The 24617-nt window shown below is 41.7% G+C and overlaps 1 protein-coding gene across 6 annotated transcripts in view; it reads right to left on the bottom strand.

The window, feature by feature from the left end:
- Nucleotides 1-6816: 6816 nt before the first annotated feature.
- Nucleotides 6817-24617, bottom strand: part of ST7 (suppression of tumorigenicity 7) — a 282529-nt gene continuing 264728 nt past the window's right edge. For 3 of the 6 annotated variants that reach the window (XM_017867343.1, XM_017867345.1, XM_017867347.1), the window contains 3 exons: nucleotides 17747-17839; nucleotides 14858-14997; nucleotides 6817-7161 (listed from right to left, as the gene is read on the bottom strand). In XM_017867343.1, coding sequence (XP_017722832.1) covers nucleotides 7066-7161; nucleotides 14858-14997; nucleotides 17747-17839 — 329 coding nt within the window. In that variant the 3' untranslated portion in view covers nucleotides 6817-7065. The other 3 variants (XM_017867346.1, XM_017867342.1, XM_017867344.1) reach the window with 3 other exon arrangements.

Below are 24617 nucleotides of genomic sequence, written 5' to 3'. Positions count from 1 at the left end.
AAAAGAGAAATAACTACAAATACAGATGAAATTAAATACATAAATTATGAACCACTGTCACTCTGTGAATAATGCATTCAACACATTTGAATGCATTATTTCCTATATAAGTGTACAATCAACTGAACATAAAAGAAGTGAAAATTTGCATACACTGATCACCAGAGAAGACAGTAAAAAAAACTGCTCAAAAATAAACTGTTAAACCCTCAAAAAACTGGATATAGAAGGGAGATACCGCAACATAATAGAAGCCATATACAAAAGACCCATAGACAGTATCATACTGAATGGGGAAAAAACTGAAAGCCCTTCCTCTAAGATCTGGAACATGATAAGGATGCCCACTTTCACCACTGTTATTCAACATAGCACTGGAAGTCCTAGCTAGAGCAATCAAACAAAAAAATGAAGGGCATCTAAAATTGGAAATAAATAAGTCAAATTATCTTTATTTGCAAATGATATGATCTTATGTTTGGAAAAACCTAAAGACTCCACCAAAAAAAACAGAATTGATAAACAAATTCAGTAAAGTTGCAGGTTACAAAATAAGCATACAAAAATAAGTCGCATTTCTGTATGCCAACAGTGAACAATGTAAAAAATAATTCAGAAAAGTAATCCCATTTACAGTAGGCAGAAATAAAATTATAATAAATTCCTAGGAATTAACCAAAGAAGTCAAAGATCTCTATAATAAAAACTATAAAATACTAATGAAAGAAATTGAAAAGGACACCAAAAACAAAGATATTCCATGTTTATAGATTAGAAGAATCAATATTGTTAAAATGTCCATACTATCCAAAGCAATCTATGGATTCAATGCAATCCCTATCAGAATATCAATGACATTCTTCACAGAAATAGAAAAAACATCCTAAAATTTATATGGAACCACAAAAGACCCAGAATAGCCAAGGCTATCCTAAGCAAAATGAACAAAACTAAAGGAATCACATTACCTGACTTCAAATGATACTGCAGAGCTATAGTAGCCAAAACAGCATGGCACTGCCATAAAAACAGACACATAGCCCAATGGAATGGAACAGAGAATGCAGAAACAAATTTATACACCTAGAGTGAACTCATTTTCAACAAAGGTGCCAAGAACATACACTGGGGAAAAGACAGTCTCTTCAATAAATGGTGCTGGGAACACTAGATAGCTATATGCAGAAAAATGAAACTTGACCCCTATCTCTTGCCATACAGAAGAATCAAATCAAAATGGATTAAAGACGTAAATCTAAGACCTCTAACTATGAAACTACTACAAGAAAACGTTGGGGAAAGTCTCCAGGACATTGGTCTGGGCAAATATTTCTCTGGCAATACCCCACAAGCACAGGTAACCAAAGCAAAAACGGACAAATAGAATCACATCAAGTTAAAAAGCTTCCGCACAGCAAAGAAAACAATCAACAAAATGAAGAGACAACCCACAGAATGGGAAAAGTATTCGCAAACTACCCATCTGACTAGAGATTAATAACCAGAATATACAGAAAGCTCAAACAGCTCTATAGGGAAAAAAAATTTAATGACCCGATAAAAAAATGGGCAAAAGATTTGAATAGACATTTCTGAAAAGAAGACATATAAATTGCAAGCAGGCATATGAAAAGGTGCTCAACATCACTGATCATCAGAGAAATGCAAATCAAAACTACAATGAGATATCATCTCACCCCAGTTAAAATGGCTTACTTCCAAAAGACAGGCAACCACAAACGCTGGTGAGGTGTGGAGAAAAGGGGACCCTTGTACACTGTTGGTGGGAATGTAAATTAGAATGACCACTAAGGAGAACCATTTGGAGGTTTCTCAAAAAACTTAAAATAGAGCTACCATATAAACTAACAATCCCATTGCTGGGTATATACCCAAAAGAAAGGAAATCAGTATATCAAAGAGATATCTGCACTCTCATGTTTGTTGAGCACTGTTCAAAATAGCTAAAATTTAGAAGAAACCGACATGTCTATTAACAGATGAATGAATAAAGAAAATGTGTTACTTATACATGATAGAGTACTATTCAGCCATAAAATAGAATGAGATTCCATCATTTGCGATAACATGGATGCAACTGGAGGTCATTAATGTTAAGTGAAATAAGCCAGACACAGAAAGACAAACATCACGTGTTCTCACTTATCCGTGGGATCTAAAAATCAAAACAATTGAACTCACGGACATACAGAGTGAAAGCATAGTTACCAGAGGCTGGAAAGGGTAGTGGGGGTTTGAGGGAGAAGGTGGAGATGGTAAATGGATACCAAAAAATAGAAAGAATGAATAAACCTACTACTTGATAGCACAACAGGGTGACTACTGTAGTCAATAATAACGTAATTGTACATTTAAAAATAAGTAATAACTAGAAGAGTATAATTGGATTGTTTGTAACACAAAGGATTAAATACCTGAGGGGATGGCTACCCCATTTTCCATGATTATTATGCAGTGCATGCCTGTATCAAACATCTCATGTATCCCGTAAACATATACACCTGTGTACCCACAAAAATTAAAAATTAAAAAAAATTTTAAAATCCACCATTAGTGCCCAAAAATCAGATGTTTCATGTATTTTCCCTAATCCTGTAAGGGCAGATAATGTCAGTGTTTATTTCAGGCCATAATGAAAATATGGAAAGCTTCTCAATCCTTTTCAAAAACATTTTTAGAGACTGAGTCTCCCTCTGTCACCCAGGCTGGAGTACAATGGTGCAGTCCTAGTACACTGCAGCCTCCAATGCCTGAGCTCAATGAACCTGTCCCACCTCAGCCTCCCAAATAGCTGGGACTACAGGTGCACATCACCACACCCAGCTAAAATTTTTAAATGTTTTATATTTTATTTTGTAGCCTTACTATGCTTGTCCAGGCTGATCTCAAACTCCTGGGCTCAAGAAATTCTCCTGCTTCAGCCTCTCAAAGTGCTGTGATTACCGGTATGAGCCACAGAGCCTGGTCTTCTCAATTCTTTTATAAAGCCGTAATAATTTTGATGCTGGTAAGTACTGATAAAGGAAGTGTATTATTAGTCCATTCTCCCATTGCCATAAAGAAATACCTGGCACTAGGTAATTTATAAAGAAAAGAGGTTTAATTGGCTCACAGTTCTGCAGGCTGTACAGGAAGCATAGTGGCTTCTGCTTGACTTCTGAGGAGGCCACAGGAAATGTACAATCATGTTGGAAGGTGAAGGGGGAGCCAGGAAGTACTTAACATGGCCAGAGCAAGAGGAAGAGAGAGCAGGGAGGTGACACACACTTTTAAACAACCAGATCTCATGAGAATTCACTATCATGAAAACACCACCAAAGGGAAAAATCTGCCCCCAAGATCCAATCACCTGCACCAGGCCCCACCTCCAACATTGAGGATTACAATTTGTCATGAGATTTGGGTGGGGACACAATTCCAAACCATATCACAAAGTTTAAAAGAAAAACCAAACTGGCAGGTCATTCCATTTGGTCATATTGTTTTATTTCCTGTATCCACTGCTAGATTTCATTTGCTGATATTTAATTTAGAATGTTTACATTTGTATTCCAACAAACACACATACGTTGAGACTAAGGAACACTTACTGTCCTGCTGGAAGGAAGGGTCTTTGTAAACGAAAGCCCATTGGAATGGATTTTGATGCACCCTCACATAGAAATCAAAGCAGACAGCAGAAGACAACCTGGATTTCCAGTTGCCATCTCTGTAAGAAGTCAGGAACAGTGGACCTTGGTCAGGAAGTGTAAGAATGATGTATAAATAATCATCTTTAAAACTTCTACTGTGTTATTTGAGTTGCTCTTGCTCTACCTCTCCACATATTTGCATTAAATGCTTTAAAAAGAAGAGAGCCTTAATGCTTGTCCTCAGGGACAGCAAAACAAGGCAAGACCTGGGAAAACAGCAACCTCCCTGGCACCCAGGCCTGGGGAGGTGAGAATTGCTAGTGTGAGTTGTGAGTGGGCTCAACAGTTGAGTAGAGTAGTTGAGGAGAGGGTCTTGATTCCGCGTCATAAGGCACAAGATCTAGGAAGTTCACATCATTTGCTTCTCTCAAGTTCAGGGAAGGTGTCTCTCTCCTCACCTGATTAGCCCTTGATAGAGTTTGGATATTTGTCCCCATCCAAATCTGCTGTTGAGTTGTAATCCCCAATGCTGGAGGTGGGCCTGGTGAGAGGTGTTTGGATCATGGGAGCGGATCCCTCATGGTTTGGTGCTTGCTGTCTGATAGTGATTCTGATTGCAGCATGTGGGCCAGGTGCGGTGGCTCACCCCTGTAATCCCAGCACTTTGGGAGGCTGAGGCGGGCGGATCATGACGTCAGATTAAGACCATCCTGGCTAACACGATGAAAACCCGTCTCTACTACAAATACAAAAACTTAGCCTGGCATGGTGGCGGGCGCCTGTAGTTCGGGAGGCTGAGGCAGGAGAAGGGCGTGAACCCAGGAGGCAGAGCTTGCAGTGACCAAGATCGCGCCACTGCATTCCAGCAGCCTGGGCGACAGAGCGAGACTCCGTCTTAAAAAAAAAAAAAGAAAAAGAAAGAAAGAAAGAAGTATGTGGCGCCTCCCCCTCACTTTCTCTCTGTTGCTCTTGCTTTCACCATGTGATGTGCCTGCCCCCACTTCACCTTCTGCCATGATTGGAAGCCTCCTGAGGCTTCCCCCAGAAGCAGATGCTGCTATGCTTCCTGTACAGCCTGCAGAATCGTGAGCCAATTAAACCTCTTTTCTTATGAATTACCCAATTCCAGATATTTCTATATAGGAAAACACGAATAGACTAATACACTCTATTAGCCAAGGGACTAATTACCTTCAACAACATTACCTACCTTGTCATTTCCTTCAACAGTATTATCCACATCTGTCATTGTGTCTACATCTGTCACCATCTTTTTTCCATCTGCACTTCCCATTAACTCCTCCTACCCCTCAAAGACTCACCTCTCCATGAAATGGCTCTAAAATCCTATTAAATTCATGAGGCACTTTAAAATTCTTATCTTCCGTATCTTTGCTGTATTTTCTGCAACTTTTTTTTTTTTTCTTTTGAGACAGGGTCTCACACTCTGTCACCCAGGCTGGAGTGTAGTGTAATCAGGGCTCACTGCAGCCTCGACCTCCTGGGCCCAAGTGATCCTCCCACCTCAGCCTTCCAAGTAGCTGGGATTACAAGCACTTGCCACCATGCCCACCTAGTTAAAAAAATTTTTTTGTGTGGAGATCGGGTCTTACTATGTTGCTCAGGCTGGTCTTGAACTCCTGGGCTCAACTAATCCTCCCAGCCTGGCTTCCCAAATTGCTGGGATTACAGAAAACATGGGGTTTCTAACAATGATGTCTTTGGCCATTTCCACTTCCCACTGCCTATGAGCTCTTAATCCTTCATTCAAGGCTTATCACAATCTGGAGTCCCAACTTGGGCAGGTCGACTTTGGACTTTTGTTTCCTCATCTATCAAATCAAAGAAGCAGATTCTCATCACTTTTTCTTCTGGCTCAAAATTACATTTCTAAGCCTTCCCTGGTCCTTCTCAGCTGGAACCCATCTTCCTCCTCTGAATATGGGTCAAAGGTTCTTTGTACCTATCACTATCGCATCAATTCATCCAAGAAATCATTTGCACATCCCCTGTATGTTGGGAGTTGTGTCAGAGGAAGAAGAGGGAAAGAGATAGACCTGGCCCCTGCCACCAAGAGCAGATACCCACAAGACAGACCTGCCCCCTGCTACCGGTGTGTGTACATGCAGTTCAAGCTCTTATGAGATACTTCCTTTAAGAGCCACAGCTAGCTACGTATCCCATTAGGGCTTTGTACAAAGTGGGTACAAAGAAGGGTTTGCCAAAAGCATAAAAAGCCCTTATGCACCTAATTGTTACCTGCTCACCTGACTATGCTCTTGGGGCCAGTAGGAAGATCCCCCGGGAAGGAGATGTGGCTGGGCACTTTCCCCAAACACTGCCTATTTTAACACTAGTGGGGAAAGACTTCAGATTCTCATTAAGGGGAAAAACAAGCTTCGTAAAGGACAGGCCCTTTGTTTTTAGGCACTGGAGTGAGATTTTAAATAGTGGTACTTTTCACTTCAGATAGAGGATTCAAGTTTATTTATTTTCTTTCTTTCTTTCTTTTTTTTTTGCTTAAGTAAAGCCAGATGCTAAGCAAGATATGAATCATATGGAAAGCTTTTAAAGGTGGTGAGGACAAATGATCACTTTGGTTCAAATCACTAAAGTACTCAAAGAATGCTCACACTGAAGCATCAGGAATGCAAACATGATAAAAAATTTAAAAGTACCCTTATGAGAAAACATTTTAAAAATGGCAATGACGGTAAGCTGGTCAGGTTCTACCACAGACTGTTGGGTCTGCGGCTTCTTATCGGGAGTTTTCTCACAAGAAGTTTTCAAACAGCAAAACCAAAATGATTCCGGGAACTACAGTGTTGAACACTCTTCAGTAAGTAGAGTCTCTGAACCGGAACAACCTGCCATGGCACACACATTTTGCTTCATTCATGCTTCCAGTGATTCCTCTTGCGAGCTTTTTCTGTGCATTTGGCCTAGAAGGACAGTTTGGGGTTGACAATGATGGTACTGTTGAACCCAAGAGATTCCATGTTCTAAGGGGTTCTCAGGGCCTGCTGAGATGTGTTCCATCAGCAGAGAAACCATGATGTGGCACTCAGCAGATTCAGGTTCCCAGGAAACTCAAGGTAAACCCAAAGGTTTATTTGGGACATCAACCATTTTAGGGTTGGAAGACACAAGAGGATACAAATGATTGCTGCAATACACAAAAGTTTTATTTTTGACTTCCTTCTTCTTTTCTGAAGGCAAAATAAAATAGAACTGAACATCAATGAATTTTGTACAACAAAAACAGCTTTTAATATGGAATAGTCCATGAACATTTTAAAATCTCGGAATGGCTTCCCTTTTTCAAAGTCATGCTTTCTTGCGGTCCACGAGGAGTTGGCACGGAGGAGACAGTGGCAGCAGTGGGTGAGGTGACTGGAGGACAGGGCTTCTCTCAGATCCGTGTTAGCTGGTGCCACAGACTGGATGGGAGGATGCTCTCCACTTTCTCCATGACAAAGTTTAAGGGGGCAAACAAAGTGCTGAGGAACTGCAAGAAACCAGACAGACACAGAAGTCAGCAGAAACCTTGTTCAAGACTATAAAACAAACCTCTCCACCCACTCTTGCAGCTTAAGTCACTGCATTACAAAAGTCTCAAAAGGCAACCATTTCATCTTTATGTTTACAGGAAACATCAGCTGATGGTCAAACCTGCATTCCAGTCCTTGGCCCCAGCACTGTTAGATAAGGGGGAGAAGTGTCAGCTGACAGCCCCCTCACTCCCCTGACAGGTGGCCCACAGTCCTGAGGTCTTCCTGCTAGTCTTTAGCATCTGCTGGCTGCCATGCAGATGACTGGTGTCGTCAAACAGGAATGACAGATTGGTGGCAAGTGGGCACAAGAGTTAAAAAGATGGTGACAACTTAGACCAGCTGCTCATCTAGCTGGGCGTACAGCTCACTTTCAATGGAAAAGGCAATTTTAAAGGTCAAGTGTGTTGTGTATGAATTTCTTTGCGATTCCACTGCCTCCCAAATAGCAGCCTGGGATCCTGTCTGAGCCATGTGTTTAGCAGCATGCCTGGGACCCTGGGAGAAGGCAGCAAACTGGCTATTCCATGGAGGACAGATCCTTGTTAAGAGGAGTTGTTCCAAGTGCACCTCTGGGAACTCTTTCATTTGGTTACTAAATTCCTTTCTGCTTTTCATGTAGAGAATAAAGCTCATTAGCTATCTTTTAAGAAAGCCAAGTGCTTCACGTGAGACTCTTTTTAAAATATTATCAAATCCATTCTAATTCTGTTCTTGTGAAGAATCAGCTTCACTCCACACCCCATCCAGCATCTGGCAGAAGAGGTGCCCTACCCGTCGGGGAAGAGAGAGTGGTTGGGATGGTTTCATTGCCCTCTCTCTGCTCAGAACCCAGGTATTGTCTCACTGGGGTTCAACACCTGGTTCCTTTTCTGTGGAGCCCTTTGTCCTAAGCCCTTGTCCATTACACAGCACCATCCATACTACCAAGAATTTCTCATAGAAATGTAGTGCAATGTGTGTGTATATATGCAGAGGGGATCACAGTTCTGAGGTCAAGCAAGTTTAGTACATTTAATGAAGTTAAATCAGGCTCCTTTACTAGGTATACGTTCCGTGGACTGTGGGTCTTTGAAAAGAGGTATGGTGGGCAAGTTTCCCAAACTTGCTAACCCAGAATCTTTCCTGTTGTTTTGTTTTGTTTTTTGGACCCGTAGAACGGGTCCAAAACCAGTTTCACACTGAGAAGGCCCGCAACACATTATATAGCCAGATCATCAAATGCGAGATCCATAAAATGGAAAATCAAGACACCATAAAATTTGGGATCCTTCTCCAACCTGTGTTTTACACCAATTAAATGTATTTATTTAGTAAGGCAATTAAGTGCTGGGTGAAATATAAAGGGGTGTGGGACAAAACTAAACTCCCACTGTCAGGACGCTCAAAGCCCAGTGAAGGAGGGGGCCATGAAGATCTGGACAGAGCAAACTAATAACCAGATAGGCTATGATGGCAATCAGGATAGAGGCCCAAACAAAGCACTGGGACTGGAAAAGGGAGAGAATCCATTCTGTTGAAAGCAGCAGGAATACTTTTGAGAATGAGGCAAGTAAAACGGACTCCAGTGGATGCTTGGAATATGAAGAGAGAGAGATGGGGTAAGGATGGTAAAGAAATAGGAGCAGGGTGGGCCCTGCAGGCTCAGTAAACAGCCAGAAGAGAAATGGAAAAGCAACCGTATCACCAGAAGGTAGTAAATGGTTCAGTTTAGCTAGGACAGTTAGAAGAAGTAGAGTTCAAAAGTGGCTAGAAGGATACTGGGGAGGGTCCTGTGTGCCAGGCTGGGTCTGCAGTTAAGAAACAGACAGCCATGTCAGTGCTTCAGCAAAGAGGAGACGGTGCCATCCTCAAGCGGGTGCCAGGTACATGGCAGTTTCTGATAACCTTCTGAAATTATCCTTTGTTGAGTGCATAGAACCACCCTATGGAATAGATGGCCTATCCTTTTCAGTTTAGAGCTGGCTGGACTGGGTGCACCCACGAATGCAGTTGGAAGGCATCATGGGAGATAATGGGCCTGGGAATGAGGCATTACTGCCCAATTACTCTGAAAGCATTTGTAAAATCCTAGTTATAAAAGAATAATATGGAGCAAGTCTACTGATTGCCTTCACCCAACGTGATACGAAATACACACATGTGTACATACATAATTATATATGTCTGCGTATGTGTATATCTACATACACAGACACATATATAATCAGAGACCACCAAGGCTCCACAAACCACAGCATCTGTCTATAATGCTCAACTCCATCAAGAGGAGTTAAAGTGTTATAGTGGTCTGGATAAACCAGAGATTCTGACAGGTGGTAGAAGATAGGGCTTAATAAACAAGGTGATATTGCTGGCAAAGTTATATCCTGAAGACTTGGCCAAAAACAGATTTAGAACTGTTGAAGTTGTGGTTGAGTGGGGAAGGAACTGCTGAATATTGAGCCACTGCAGCCATGGAGCTGTTGGAACTGCTGAACATGAGCCAGCACAGCTAGGTAACAGGCATCGCTCCAAGTCTGTACTCTGGGTGATTCACACACACTAAAATGTGCGGACCTCAGGGAGCCACACCTTGAGCTGCAGAATGAATGGAGATGTTACAATGTTGGCTTAAAATAAAGGTCTTTTTTGTTTTTTATTTGTTTGCTTTGTTTTGGGCACTAACCTGACTTGGATAAAAAGCACAAAAGTGAGGCCTCTGAAAATCAGGACAGCTTCATCCTGTTTGATGTCCAAAAATGCTCCCTTTTCCCCATGCTGCACAGCAAAGTACAGTGGTCCCTTCTTTCCTGGATGACACCTGCCCTTCTCAACAAGGTTCCACAAGAATACTAAGCCCCAACGCCTCCAACATATAGAATAATTCTCTTCTATCCCTCCTATCTAGAATGCTCCATCCTTGCGAGAATTCACAAAGACTCGCTTGAACTTTTTCCTAGAGGGCCTAACTTACTCTCTCAAAAACCCCAGTTGAGATGTGCTTCCTTCATTATTAAGCCACCTTCCCCCACAGCATGCCTTCCATCGCATACCTGCAAGGAGGCAGCAGGCAATGTAATGAGGTGTCTGAAGTTGCTAAACCCTTCCACTTTGTAACCAAATAAAGGCCAGTGGCTCTATCAGGAGATATTTTAAAAAATGTCTGGAGGTACATGACTGGCTTGGGATGCTCAGTTGTATTTCTGAGCATGTTTGAAAATAAGTCAGTATTTTTTAGCTGGAGACCCAACCAATACACAAGGAGAAACAGCAGTTTTCACTTGACTTAAGGGGCACTTTACTGCTGAAAAGTTAAGTCTGAATGAGCAACACCAAGAAAACCTGGAACGGCCTATTTATCTCGATGTCTAAAACTGTCCAGAGGGCAGAGATACATGGTCAAATCTTTAACCAAAATGCCCCAGGATTCAATGAGTGTCTCGTGGTGAGAAAATGCAACTGAACTAGTAAAAAAAGAGAATGACACTTCAATTGCCTGATCTTCCCTTTCCTGAAACACCATCACTTAGAAGGTCACGGCTCCCAACAGGCTTCATTAACATTCAAAACGCCTCCGCTTATCTGAATAACTTCCAGGTGCCCTACTGCAATCAGACAATTGACATTTCACGGTAATCAATATCAGGCTTCAAAGAGGTCGAGGCCTATAAGTGAAGATGAGAGTCAGAAATCAGGAGTCTCAGTCTCAGGGAAGGAGAGACACTAGAGAAGGAAAGACAGAGGGGTCAGAATCCTGACCTTCCCACATTCTGTGAGGAGGTGGGTTTGGAATGATAACGTAGTTATATGTGCAAGCTTATCTTTGTAACTAAACATTCTAGGAAGAGTTAGTCCTAAATCACTGAGGTAGATTAGATTAGGGGGAAATGCCAGTGGAAGCTGCTCCTTCCACTATTTCCCAGTGGTTCACGCTTCCCTGTGGGCTTCCTTATGGGCCGCACATCATGGTCACCATGTAAACACGCTGGAGAGTTCCCAAGCCCACAGCTGGGGGTGGCAGTGCAATCTCTCTGCATCTACTAAAGGTCATCGTCCCAGGGACATTATCTCAGGAAAGGACTGAGAAAATCACTTTCACAAGCTGCAAATGGTCGCAGGCAGCCTCTAGGGCAGTTGTGATAACCTGCGGGGTGTGGGGTGCGGGGTGTGGGGTGGGAGCTTCGGGAGGGGCCTAATGACCAGGGTGAAGATGCAGAGAAGACTCTGGGGGCAGGTTGAGGAGGCGGCGGGAGAAGGGGCTTGTCTCATTCAGGCCATCCATCTTCCTTCCCCACACAGTCTCTACAGACATTTTATGAAGGGCAAGATAAATGTGATTCTCCAGACAGAGGTTGAAATGCAAACTTATCTAAAGTACATTTGAAAACTATGGGGAGCTGACCAAACTACCACACCTTGGTAGAGCAGAAAATATGAGGATCCTAAAGGCAGATTTATATTTTATTCAATCATTTGATGCTATACTCAAAACCAAAGCTCTGAAAACATGAAATGAAGCGAGTGGTGTCCTGTCCCGCATCCGTAATGAACACCCCTCTGCTACACTCTGGAAGCACAGCTGTATGGCCAGTCCTAGAGAACACCCAGTTGTATTCTAGTTGCTGTCCTTCCCTCTGCATTCCCAATCCCCTTGCTGGTTAAAGCAGGCTCAGGCAATTATTCATTCCATTCAATAGAGTGGTTGTACAGCTATGTCACCAGGGGAGCGCTTGACAACTGAGTTGCCCATGCTGACCCCAGACCAAGAAAGTTCGGGTTGTGGGGACAGGCCTCAGTAGCTTTTAAGTTTCTCGATGATTCCAAGGTACAGCCAGGGAAACCACTGATTCCTGAAAAGCTTCCACCTGAACAGCTCTGACGGCACACCATGCAGCTGCAAGTGGCTGCTTCAAGGTTCAGCTTTCCAAGCAGTGTCCCTGGAAGGAGAGAGTAAAATGCCCTCAATCTCTATCCTCAGAATCTGCTGGGGGCTTTGTGAAAAATACAGATTCCTCCTGCTAATACTCAAGATTTTGGATTTCTGGTGGTGCGGCCAGGTGAATATGTAGACTGGAGGCTGGGAATCTCTATTGATTCCAAACTCCCACCAAGTGCTATTACAGTTAGTTTAATGAGGAATACTGGACTAATGACATATTTTTACAAATATGCTCTAAAAATATTTAATAGAAAACATGAAAGACCAATAATTGTTTAATGTAAATATATTCTTATTTTAAATTTTACTAAGTCACACTCAGAATTTTGGCAACTGCTTTTACTCAGAGATTGGCTAGGGAGTAGAAGAAAATAACAAGTAGTATAGGTCCATAAACTAAGGAACATCCAAGGCAGCAATATGGGTGATAATGGGTGTAGAAATCATGTCATGCACAGAAGACTTAAGGAAATGCGAGATATTCTACCTGGAGGAAAAAGCAGGTAGTTGGTTAGAGGTGGCCATTAATTAGTGAGCTGTCCTAAGAATTTGCAGGAGGAAGGAGGGCTGTTTGGTGTACCCTCAGTATAGAATAGGAATAAGTGGGAAGCAAAGGGAGGCAGATTTTTACAGTACAAGGAAAAGTTGAGTCATCCAATAATCAAATGGGCTTTAATGTTTATAAATATGTGAGCGCCCCATCACTGAAAGTATTCAAGATGAGTCTAGGTGACCCCCACTCAGGGTTGCTGTTAAAGGTAATTTGCTTCAGGTCCCTTTCAACTCTAAGAGGCTATGATTATAAGCATACAAGAAGAAAAAAAAATGCTAAGCTGTATCTGCTTTTTCCATTGATTCTTTCTGCAGAGACCACTACCATTTATTATTTAATAACCATTTATTGAAAACCTCCTATGTGCAAGGCACTGTGCAAAGCCTTGGGGATACAGAGATAAGGAAGACACCGTCCTGCTCTCAAGGAGCTCACATTCTAAATGGGACAGACAAGTTTTCAACAATTATAATACGGTACAAGAAATGTGAGAATATACATATTCATGGAATACTGCGGGATCATAGAGGAGAGACACCTAACTCAGCTTAGAAGAACTTTAAAGAAAGCTGAGCATAAAAGAACGAAGAGGCATTAGTAGAGTGGATGAGCAGGGTGGTGACAGTGAAGGGCATACCACGTACAGCAAACAGCACGTGCAAAGGCGCAGAAATGTGCAAGAGCCTGGTGCATCTGGGAATGGTGAGTGATCCATTATGGCTGAAGAGCAGTGACTGTGCAAGAGTTGGGAGAGCTAAGGCTGAGAGGTAAGCAAGGGCCAGATCATAAAGAGCCTTTGGATGCCATGCTGAACAACTGGGACTTGATCCTGAAGTCAGTGAGAAACCACTGGAGAAATGTAAGCAGGGAAGTGACATGCTCACACGTGCAATTCAGAAAGACCATTCTTGTATCAGCATAAAAGAAAGACTGGTGGAGGATAAGATAGGAAGCAAGGAGACCAGTTAAGACTATGGCAGGAGTTCAGGCAAGAAATAACTAGGACCTAGACTAAGAGGGATGCTTTGGGAAAAGGAGGGAAAGAAGAGGTGAATCACATTTACTGAAGGCCTAGTTGCTTAGGAGGTTAGAACTGATGGATTGTGAAGGCCGAGACAGATGGGATGTGGGGAGTGAGAGAGGGAAGAGTTTGGAAGGGCTGCTGAGTTTCTGGCTTGAGCAACAGGGTAGATGGCAGAGGTCAGGAATACGGGAGGAGGAGCAGTTTTGGTAAGAGGAGTGATGCAGTGGGGTAAGAGGAGTGATGAGTTCAGTTTTGGAGATGTTGAGATTGAGGTGCCGGAGGGATTTCCAGTTCATCTTCAACACGCATGAAAATACTCTTGCAATTCCAGTCCCTGAACTCTGCCGAGCAGAAAATGTCACTCATCTGGAAACGGATTAAATCAACCCAGCCAAGTTAGAAATCGTCCTTTCTGATTGCACTTGCCTTGAAATCTGAATGGAGTTCCAGGGAAGCAATTGATACTCTTTTCCTTATTCCTTCTGTTTGAAACTCATCTGTGGCAAGATCAGTAAGCTTATCCTCAACTGCATGTGCAGGTTGAATGGTCAGTTTTCAACAAAGAAACAATGGTTCTTGGCTGTCAATGCAGATGGCTTTTCTTATTAAAGCTCCTCTCCTCAAGCTCCTTAAAGACGCTTAATGGATTTCCATATTTCTAAATGTCATTTCAGTTTATTTCTTAATAAGCCCTTCACACCCTCTGTTTATTCCTTAAACAAGCCAAGGGTTTGCAGCCTTTTAAAAAATTATTTAAATCATCTTTGAAAACGTAAATCTCATCCTTCACTAAGGAAAGACCCATGATATCCAAAGATTAGAAATAATGTCATTCAATTTACAGAAAACTGAATAATTTCCCACACATTTTTCATTTGCTAGGATTCCCCAAATCATTCCATCCTTTTGAACCTCCTGCATTTTTTGGAAACGGCTGAGAATTTGTGAAAAGAGGCAAGGCATGCAGTAACAACCTGCACTTTCTCATTTGACCCTTAGCGCTTTGATTCCATTGATGATCATGAAAATTAAATGGTGAGCAACGATCTTTGCAGGCTCCTATCCATTTCTGCAAGGCAACCCCATTTCTCTTATGCTGCTTCCCTTGGCTTTTCCCGTCCATTCCCCGAGGCCTCCCTCTAGGCAAACACTCACAGCTTTTGCGAAGACCCCCATAAGTTCCGGGAACTGATGTGTCAGGAGGGCCAGCATGGCTGTGAAGGAACATAATCCAGCAGTAAAGAGAATAAAGAAGGGAAGCTCCTTCTTTGGGTAAACTGAGACTTCATGGAAAGCTGTGGAGAAAACCAAAAGGAAAATATCAGGGCTGGAGTAAAATGCATTCTCAGGGAAGGTCTATATGGTGGCGCTGACTCCAGAGCTTGGGAAACAGTTGGAAGCCTATTGGAAATGAAAAAATAGCACACCTGACAAACCGTAGCCAACATCTGACCCAGCCTTTGGAGGCCCATCTGCTGGTCACAAGTCTCCGTCCAGGCTTCAGCACTTTAAGTGGAGGCAGGAGGGGGCGAATTTGGGGGTGTCACCCCTTCATGGGAGGGAAGAGGAGCACCGCCTATGCCTAATGTATAGTATTTTTTTCTCAAAAGCAAACACAGCTAAAACAACGAAATTACTCAAATTACAAAACAGGTGTTCATTGTACAAAACCTGGAAAATCCAAAATCGAGTATACAGGGAAAAAAGGCGCCCCGTCTATATGTTTTCCTTCCTGTATTTTAAAAATCATTATAACGAGGTGATACTAGTTTCTCCTGTATTTTTTCCTGGCACTCTGTAAGGATGTCAGTGGAGGATGCCACCCTCATAGAGAGATATCCAGTGAGGACCTCACGTGTAGGTCTATTCAAACTGCAAGACGGGAAGGTCAAGGCTGCTAGGGTTATCTGGCACAATTGTAAGAGACTCTAGATGACAAATAACTTCCAACAACCATCAAAAAACAAGAAAAGCTGGTGCTCTTTAGAGCGCCTTCTATAACTTTTATATTATATTTCAAACATTGGGTTTGGGAAAACCAAAAAGCTGTGGTACAAAGATCAAGAGAATCGCCTCCTTCTCTGTGCTCATTATGATGCTGCCTGAGAGACTGCCTGGGTCGATGGGGCTGGCCTGCAGGAGGAGAAAGAGCCAAGTGCTGGGGGTGCTGCGGGAGAGGCTGTGAAACTGCACGTGAGAAACAGCCCATTCTAACCAAGAGGACCAGAGGGCTCCATGGTCCTCAGGGAATACAAGATCTAGAGGCCTTTCCTCTACCATTCAGCTCCTGTTCCTCAGAGTCCTCAACAGTAACCTACAAGGCTGAATACTGAGGGTGGAGGGAATCCAGGAGGAGCTCCATGCAGACAAACACGCCTACTATGTCCAGGTAGGTCAGCCTGCTGCGATTCAAACACATGGAGCAAGTGTGCTCAGGACCTCATGTGGCTATAATTATACTTTTAATGTGCAAATTATGGGTAGCACTTAAAACAACCTACCTTCTTCATATCCTCACCCTCAACATCCAACCAAAAAAGATTTTGGAGGGAGACCAGACTTGGAGCACTGCATTCAATTAATGTGAGCCATAGTTTTCTATTTCGGGCTTATAAAGATTATCCCTATAAGGTTTCTCTTAAGAACTGTAATCTTGTTCTAATAACTAATCTATCCCCATGGAAACTTAATTGGACTCGATTAAAACATTTAAAAACATTGTACTTTTCAGAAAACTGCCTTTCTTACCAGAAAACCAAAACTTAACAAGGATCTCCCTGAAGTGGGGAGTCAAAAGGTAAACTATGGGCCCACGGTGAGGATTTCTGAAATCAAATCTAATGTGTGAGGCACCAGACTCCTTTCACAATCAAGCTCGAACAGTGAGGAACATATCACGGGGATCTCCCAGTTCCCTGGGTAACAAATCTCGCACTGGGTCTGGCTGGCAAGGAGGCAAGTGAGCACCTCCTGCTACCTCAATCTGATGACAGCCATTGAGTTCTGCACCCAGATCCCACTATGCTGGAGACTCATGACTGGCTGGATAATGCTGGTGTTGGAAATCTGGGAATTTACTATGCACCCAGGGCTCTAAGGTTACACTGTTCCTCTGGGGAAAGTACTTATATGTTACAGCTATAAGATATTGATATAACTGGGGCTGGTGAAAGGGCAGAGATGGCAGGAGAGAAGACAGAGAAGGGAGAAGAGCTGAAATTTGGAGCTTATTATCTGAGGGAGAAAAATAGATCCTAAGTCAGGGCCACATGAAGAGCCTGACATGATCCTTGTACACAGTATGATTTGATAATAACCATTTAGCCTGAATTGTCAAAACAATGTTGTATTACAGCAAAGCAAAATAATATTTTCCACATGTGGTGTGGGTCATTAGACTGCTAGCAGTGTAAGGTAGTGGAGGGCAGGGCTTTCCTTTGTGTGCTTTCATACAGTGCTGAGGCTGCACGTGTGCTCTGCACATGGTACTCTGAGCCACTGCATGCAACCCACGAGGTGCTCATGGGAAATCCCTCTGGCCAGAGCACAGCCTCACCACAGAGCATACTGCCCTACCCCACAACTCTACCTCTGGCCATGGTGCCAGCTTCCTGGTACTGCCTGCCCGCCCATGACTCATGAGCAGCTCCCTCTCGGTCAGCAGCTCTTCTTCAAACTCCAGTCTGTGCAGACCACATCTGTCCTGCGGAGCAGCCCAGGCAGAACCCTCACAATGGACCGGCCCAGCACATACCCGCTCAAACCAGGGGTCTCTGTGCTCAGGCCCATCAGTACATAGGGTTTCTTCAGCTACATTTCAATCGTTTGGCATTTTTCCCTTTGATAAATTTGGAGAGACTTGGAGGAACAGGAAGCCAAACCCACTCACATAACTCACTTGAATACATATGCTATTAAACAAGGACAGGGGTTTGGAGAAAAGTAATAAAAGACAAGGAACATTCTAAACACTGATATTCCCACCTCTTCCAATCCCCACCTTTCGCCACACACCCTCACTGGCTGAAGAGAGGTGAGACTTACATGGAAGCAGCTCTCGGTCTGCTGTTTCTGTACAGATTGGGTAAGGATAAAATAGGTGCCCCTTTTCCAAGGGATAAGGGATCATCCGAAAAGCTGAAAGGGAGAAAAAATATGTCAGAGATGTCCAATGTTTGGGTCATAACTTCCCAACTGCAAAAAGGGACGTTTGAGTATTTTTATAAAAGGGAACGCTTCTACAAAGGAGGCAAGGCTTACCCACCCAAGCTATGTGCCAGATGAAATGTCAGAGATAAATTATGATGTATTACTCACACATTCATCTCACACTATATATTCTGGGCAAACCTCACAAAACTGGGTGGGACAGAGGTGCAGAGGGGTTGGGAAGCCATCAGTATCAATGCCCAGGGTTTCATCATCTACTAAGTATTATTAAAATGTTACGGGCACTAATTCAATATAGCTAAACAAATAGTAATCATGCAAACGTGGATTAAAATGCTTCCCCAAGAAGCAAATGTGGATTGACTTGTTGGAGTTTGTCTAGATGTACAAATATGAAAGGCATTCTACCAAGTTGATTTAAAAAATACTGTTTAAGTGGATTTGAATTCCAATCAAGATGAATAAAACAAAATCTAAAACGTATAACTCGGGAGGCGTTTCTAAACTTTATTAAAAGTTTAAATCTTAAATATCATGTGGGAAAACTGATCTGGAGAGATTAATTATCTGTATTTTGATGACATTAGGTCATCTAAATTCTGCTTTTGTAGCATCAGATGACATTAGGGCTCACACTGAATTACAGCTTTCCAATCAATCCATCCTTTCCCATGATCAAGTGTGTTACTCTCCCTGTTTCAATGTCATCGGCATGTTAGTCTCACTGTTCCTATGAACAGTACTCGTGGAGGTAATTTTTCTTCAACAGATGTCCTCTTACTACAGCCTGCTGCAGATATAAAATATAAAAGCTCTACCCTACTCTGGGAATGTCAGATAACAATCCTTGCCTTCATGTATGTTAGTGAGGGACAGTAAAACATGCAGCAGTATTTTTAGTTTTAAATGCTACATTTCAAGGAATCATAGCTACATCCTCAGCTGTGTAACTACCAGAGCCTTCTCAAAATGCTGTCAATGTACATATTTATCTTTTGCATACTGATTTCAAACAGGAATCAGAAACAAAGAATGTTCTCCCTCAAAAGAAATGACAAGGTTCCATTGTAACCAGCATCAGTGCACATATGGTATTTATTCTGGTGTCTGAATATTATTTAAAAGTAAAAACATTATGTATGTGATTCCAGCATTTGGAATGCAGTCAATCTACACCGCAGTGGTATCACTCTGAGGTTACAGCACATTGCCACGGAGAATATAAATCACTATAAATGTGGGATTAGAGCAGAGCCAGTTTGCTGGCAGTTTGCTGAGGTAAAAATGTTATCAATTTTCCTCTCATAACAGAAAACTCTTAAACAGAGATTAAAACATTAAAAACACCCCAGACTTTAACTCTGCTTAAAATGAAAGGCTCACCCTAGTTCAATCAGACCTTTTCTTGCATGCAAACAAAGATGACTTTTGCCCGCTAGAACAAGCAAGAGAGTAGTTCTTTGCACAGGTTGTTAACACACAAAGATCATTCCAAGGAACCAACATCTCTCCATTAGAACCAGACTTTCAAGAGAACGAAACACCCCCAACAGAAACAAACAAAAACAAAAATAAGCCTTTTATGCCTTTATAGGATACACCACAATCTCTTCTGGGAAGTACTGGATTTAAACTTAAACTACATTATGGCAAGATTTTAATGCCATTTCCCATAAATGATGGCTGCTACAAAAGCATCTGAAAATGTGGAAAACCTACGTGGGAAGTTGTTTTTTTTTTTTTTTTTTTTTTTTTTTTCCAAATCCAGATTCTCCATGTGCAAAGGGCTGCTGGGTTGCTGTAATTAAGAATCTGTTCAAGTTCATATGATATAAATATAAACCCTCAGTTTTCAAAGTGGCTATAAATTTGAATGCTAAATTTTATTCAAAATTGAAGTCAGTTTGCACTTCAGGGAGTAATTTTTTAAATGAAATACAGGAGTGCAAGATCTTGAGAGTGTTCAACCATAGAAATCTAATGGTTGGTTGGTGTCTTTTCAGTCAAATGCTACATGTTTTTCACTCCAATATTTGGCACGCATACAGAATTTTGTGTGTCAAGTTGGCCTTTTCCTTTTTCTAATTGGTTCTGGCCTTTCTGGAGAGGTTAGAGACACAATACAACTTTAAAAAGAGTGCATGTGTACACACAGCCACCCACCCACACCCTCTTCCCGGATTGCCCTCCACCCCCATGATTATAAAGATGCTTATAGTGGTCTTAAAATCTCTCTCATGTCAGCTGTCATTTGCATTGAGCTCATAAAATAATAATAAGGCTTTTGGCTTCACTAAACAAAAGCAAATACAATTTCTGCTTGCAATTCTATCCTTTACCCACCCTGCAGTGCAGGGCCCAGTCAAGTGTGAGATAAGCAGGGGAGGTCCGGAGAGAGGCCGGGAGAGGCACTGCACAAGCCTTGCCAGCGTCACCTCCCACCTCCTGGTCCCTTTCACTGCTAAGACATGCAACTGCTCCATGACAGCCTTGTGCCTTTTGCAACTGTCCAGAAATTTTGCGAATCTAAGTATTAAAAACACATTGATTTGGCGGTGCCAATAAGAACAGAAAAAGGTCATTTGAACAGATCTATTTTATGAATGAGTACAGACCTAAAATCCTTGAGAAAACACAAATTTCAGAGGAATTAAAATACACATGTATTGGGTTAAAACAAAACAAAAAAGCTAGGCCACTCAGAGTGAATACATGGTATACAAATGATATTTCTGCACTTTCTTCTGTGTGCCATTCCTTCCCCTACCTTGATTTTGGTTGTGCATTTGTTGAAGGGTCAAAATGAAACTGGGAATTAGTGAAAGAACAGATCATGTCTTCACAGTCAAGTCTGTGGCACAATGCTGCCTTCTTCTATCCCTGACCAGACACATTTTCTTGGTTCCAAGTCTATCAGTGCTGTTCCCATCAGAGATTCTCAATTGATACTGGGGGTAAAAATCACCAGAACCAAAGAAACGACAAAAGGATGGATACATGAACAAGTTAATTCCTGATTTTCCCAGTGACTTCTAATGACCTCTTCTTACTCTACCTACCAGAGAGCAAGGATAGAATGTAATTAATCTAAGAGTATCTTAGATAACTTTATACAGATTATTTGTAATAGAGGGAACTGAGTTTGAATCCCAGCTCTACTTCTTATAATCAGTCGTTTGTCAAAAGGTGAGTGGCTTCTTATGTGACAAGCACACAAAGGTGAGAGCCCAGCACACACTGCCCCTGCCCTCATGGAGCTCACCACCAAGTGCCAGAAGCAGGATCCAATCATGAAAGTAAGAGCAAAGGTTCCCATGGTGATGAACACCTCCATGGGAGTCACGGTGCTGTCTGGACATAATGGCGGAGCAGCCAGAGTGGCATCTAAAGGATGAGCAGGACCTGCCCAGGCTCACTAGCGTATGACTTTATTAATCTGTGTCTCTGGCTCTTCATCTGTAAAATTAGAATACCACAGGCCTCCAAAGGCTGGTGAAGGAACTAAGTGTAACAGCAGAGGTCAAGGCATCCACATATAGTGCCTGGCTGTTCAATAAAGGTTGGGTTTCTCTTTCCCCCATATCCCTCTCTATTAAACCTAAAGTTCCTACTTTCTCTATCAGGTCATACTCTAGCTTATATGTAAAAATTCTGCTTGTTTGTTAATACTTAGAAATGCAAGTGATAGAACAGGAAATTGTCACCAAATTGCAAATTTCATGTCCTTACTTTTAAGTTCAATGTAGCTAACCAGCCACAAAGGCCATCTGTTTTTAGTGAGGCATTTGGGTGTAGCAACAAAGAAAATTCAAAAGTCAAAAGGCTGGGTTGTGATCCCATGCTTTCACTACCTAATTGTGTGACCTTGGGAAAAACACTTTCCCTTAGCTGGATTAAGTGATGTTCTACTCTGAAATTCTAGGGTCTTACAGCAGACTCACTAACTTCCTAGTGACCCTCACCACTCTAATACTCAGTTCCTACTTTCATGATAGATAGTGTGGATACAAGCACTACTATCTATCTATCTAATGTGGGGTGTGTGTGTATTTTTTGCTTAAATACACTGTACACACACACACACACACACACACACACACACTCCTCCCAAAGCATTTCAGATTCCTATTCATCTTGATCTCCTCAACCCAATGCCTGGCACAAAGGAGGGACTCAATAAATGTCTGTTGAATAAAGTAATGAATGAATAAACGCACAATCAAGCAGAGACAGAATTTTCCTTTTTAAAAACTCAGGTGGACCCATATGATAGCCAGTCACCAAAACTGAATAAAGGAAAGGAGCAAGTTGGTTCTACTGGGCAGTAGGTGGGGAACCATCATATGATATCTGGAGTCTGGCTATTAGGGTAAGTTAGCTATGACTAGAGACTTTAGCCCATCATTGCTTTCTCCCAAATTACAAAATTTAGCCTTGGATCTATGGGGGAGGGTTGTGGAACTTCTCTTTCGTAGTTCAAAAGATGCCAGCCTTATGGAGGAAAGGTTTGGCTAGAGGAAATGCCCTAAGAACCACATCTTACAGTGAGCAGCATTTGCCATCAGGTTCAAAGAGAATAAATTAGAATCAGAATCTCATCCTATGCTTCAACAATGGGCCATTTTCCCCTCTCAAAAGAAATACTCAGCCTTAGTTCCCCTAAAAAACACCACCCTCAAATCTTATACATTATTTAGTGGATTCTTTGGGGTGGGGGGATCTCTAAAAAGAAAATAGAGTCTTATTTGGTCAAGTAGAAAAAAATGGAAACAAACAAAGGCTAAGTGATATACCCCATGGCAGACTAGCCTCCTGATATGTAGAACTAGAAAATTAAAGTTCACAGTTGTGGTCGGCAGGCAACCCTGCTTTCTAAAATAAATACAGCCAAAACAGAGCCCTGAAAAGATCAAGATAGGAAGGAGATAAAACCACATCAGTATTAATACAGGTAAAACAGAGAATGTGCCTTTTAAAATAGGGCCCCAGCAAAAATAAAAAATAAAAATAAAATAGGGCCCCATAGGGGTAATACCCTTGTAAAGAAGACCTAGTTCAAACGAGACCCTTCATTTCTGTTTTTTATGTTCAACTCATACTTCCAGTGGTGCATGTATGTGAGGATCACCAGAACAGACAGTGTTTAAAATAAATATGATTCAGATAAGGTGGCAGCTATGTAATGAACTGGAAACATATTATAAAATCTTGTAAATTAAAACCCTTGCCCTTTCTTAATTACTTGACTTTGAGGAACATATTGTGTACTTTCAGGGGCTGTGACAGTGATGAATCAAACATTTTGGAAACCTTTGAAATGCTGATGTATTTGTGGTTGAGGATTCAGTTTTTTTTTTTTTTTTTTTTTTTTTTTTAAACCACCATATGTTTCAAACCCAAACAATCTCTGCCATGCATCAGCTGGACTTTGGGGTTTTATCAAAAATGGGAGGTTTTTTTTCAGCTTGATTGGAGGAAAACTCACTTAATTCCACTAATTAAGGATGACTAATGTTCTAACATAACAAATTCATTAAAAAGCAAAACAAAATACACCTCCACCCCTACCCCCAACAAACACTTTTGACAGAAACTAAAAATTTGTTTTAAATCTCCCAAATTTACTAATAATCATTTTAAACACGGAACCCAGTAAAATTAGGTACTGTTACCTTCTTCCCTGAATTTTCTTTCTAATGAAAAAGGGAAGCTGGAAGGGAGTTGGGGAATGGTCTTAAATTTCAGAATGAAGATAAAAATGATTCAAAGGAGAAAACCTAAACTATGAGGCTGGAGATGTCAAAAGGCACCACCAAGTGGTGCACTGGCAGAAGTGCAGCCTCCTTTGCTCCTGCACAGGCTGCCTATACATGGCCAGCTGACCTGAGAGGGAGCTGCGGCAACTGCCCTGAGGTCACCAGTCTGGGGTGGGTGGGGTATGGCATTCAGTATCATCAGTGCTTCACAGTTTCTAAAAATTACTAAAGTTAAGTAAATGCTACTGTAAGTAGCTGAGTCAGAATTCTAATCCAGGTCATCTGATGGAAAATCCAGAGCTCTGAACCTCCATTTAACTTAGAATGAACACAGATCCAGAAGCAATGTCAAAAGACTGGATAAGATTGCCTGGGTTTGGAGGGGTAATTCTTTCTTCTAAATTGAACGATATTTACAGTTTGTTTTAAAAAAGACCAAAACATCTGTAATGAGATATTTTAAAATATATGTGTATATGTATGTGTATATATACATATACATATTTATCCTTGTTGAAAATTTAAAAACAGAAATATGAAGAAAAAAGAAATTACTTAAAATCCACAACTGAGTGGTAATCGCTTAAAACAAGCTTATTTACTTCTAGTCTCTTTCATTTATTTATACATACCTGTTATTTATTTTATAAAATTGGTCTCATTTGATATTTAAAAGGTTTAAGTCAGTATTAAACAACAAAATACAATTTTATATAGGATGATTAACTTTCTAAACACTACAGAGAGGTCAGGTGCAATAAATACACCCTACGCTGTAAGTAGTGATGTAACTTTCAATTGTGGGCTTCCAAACAAATGTTTCAGAGATGACTGATCTTTGTATTCTTAATCTGTTGTTCAGTACAGTGAAAGAAAAGTGAACTTGGGTTTACATCCTGGCTCCCCAACAGTGGCCACAGGACCTTCAACAAGACACTGATCTCAACGAACCTGTTTCCTCTCTGGAAAAATTGAGATGGTCACCTCTG

The sequence above is a fragment of the Rhinopithecus bieti genome, unplaced genomic scaffold, assembly GCF_001698545.2.
Source record: "Rhinopithecus bieti isolate Rb0 unplaced genomic scaffold, ASM169854v2 scaffold_3858, whole genome shotgun sequence".
NCBI classification, from domain to species: domain Eukaryota; kingdom Metazoa; phylum Chordata; class Mammalia; order Primates; family Cercopithecidae; genus Rhinopithecus; species Rhinopithecus bieti.
Note: the sequence above shows the minus strand (reverse complement) of the source record. Positions and strands in the feature narration are given on the sequence as shown.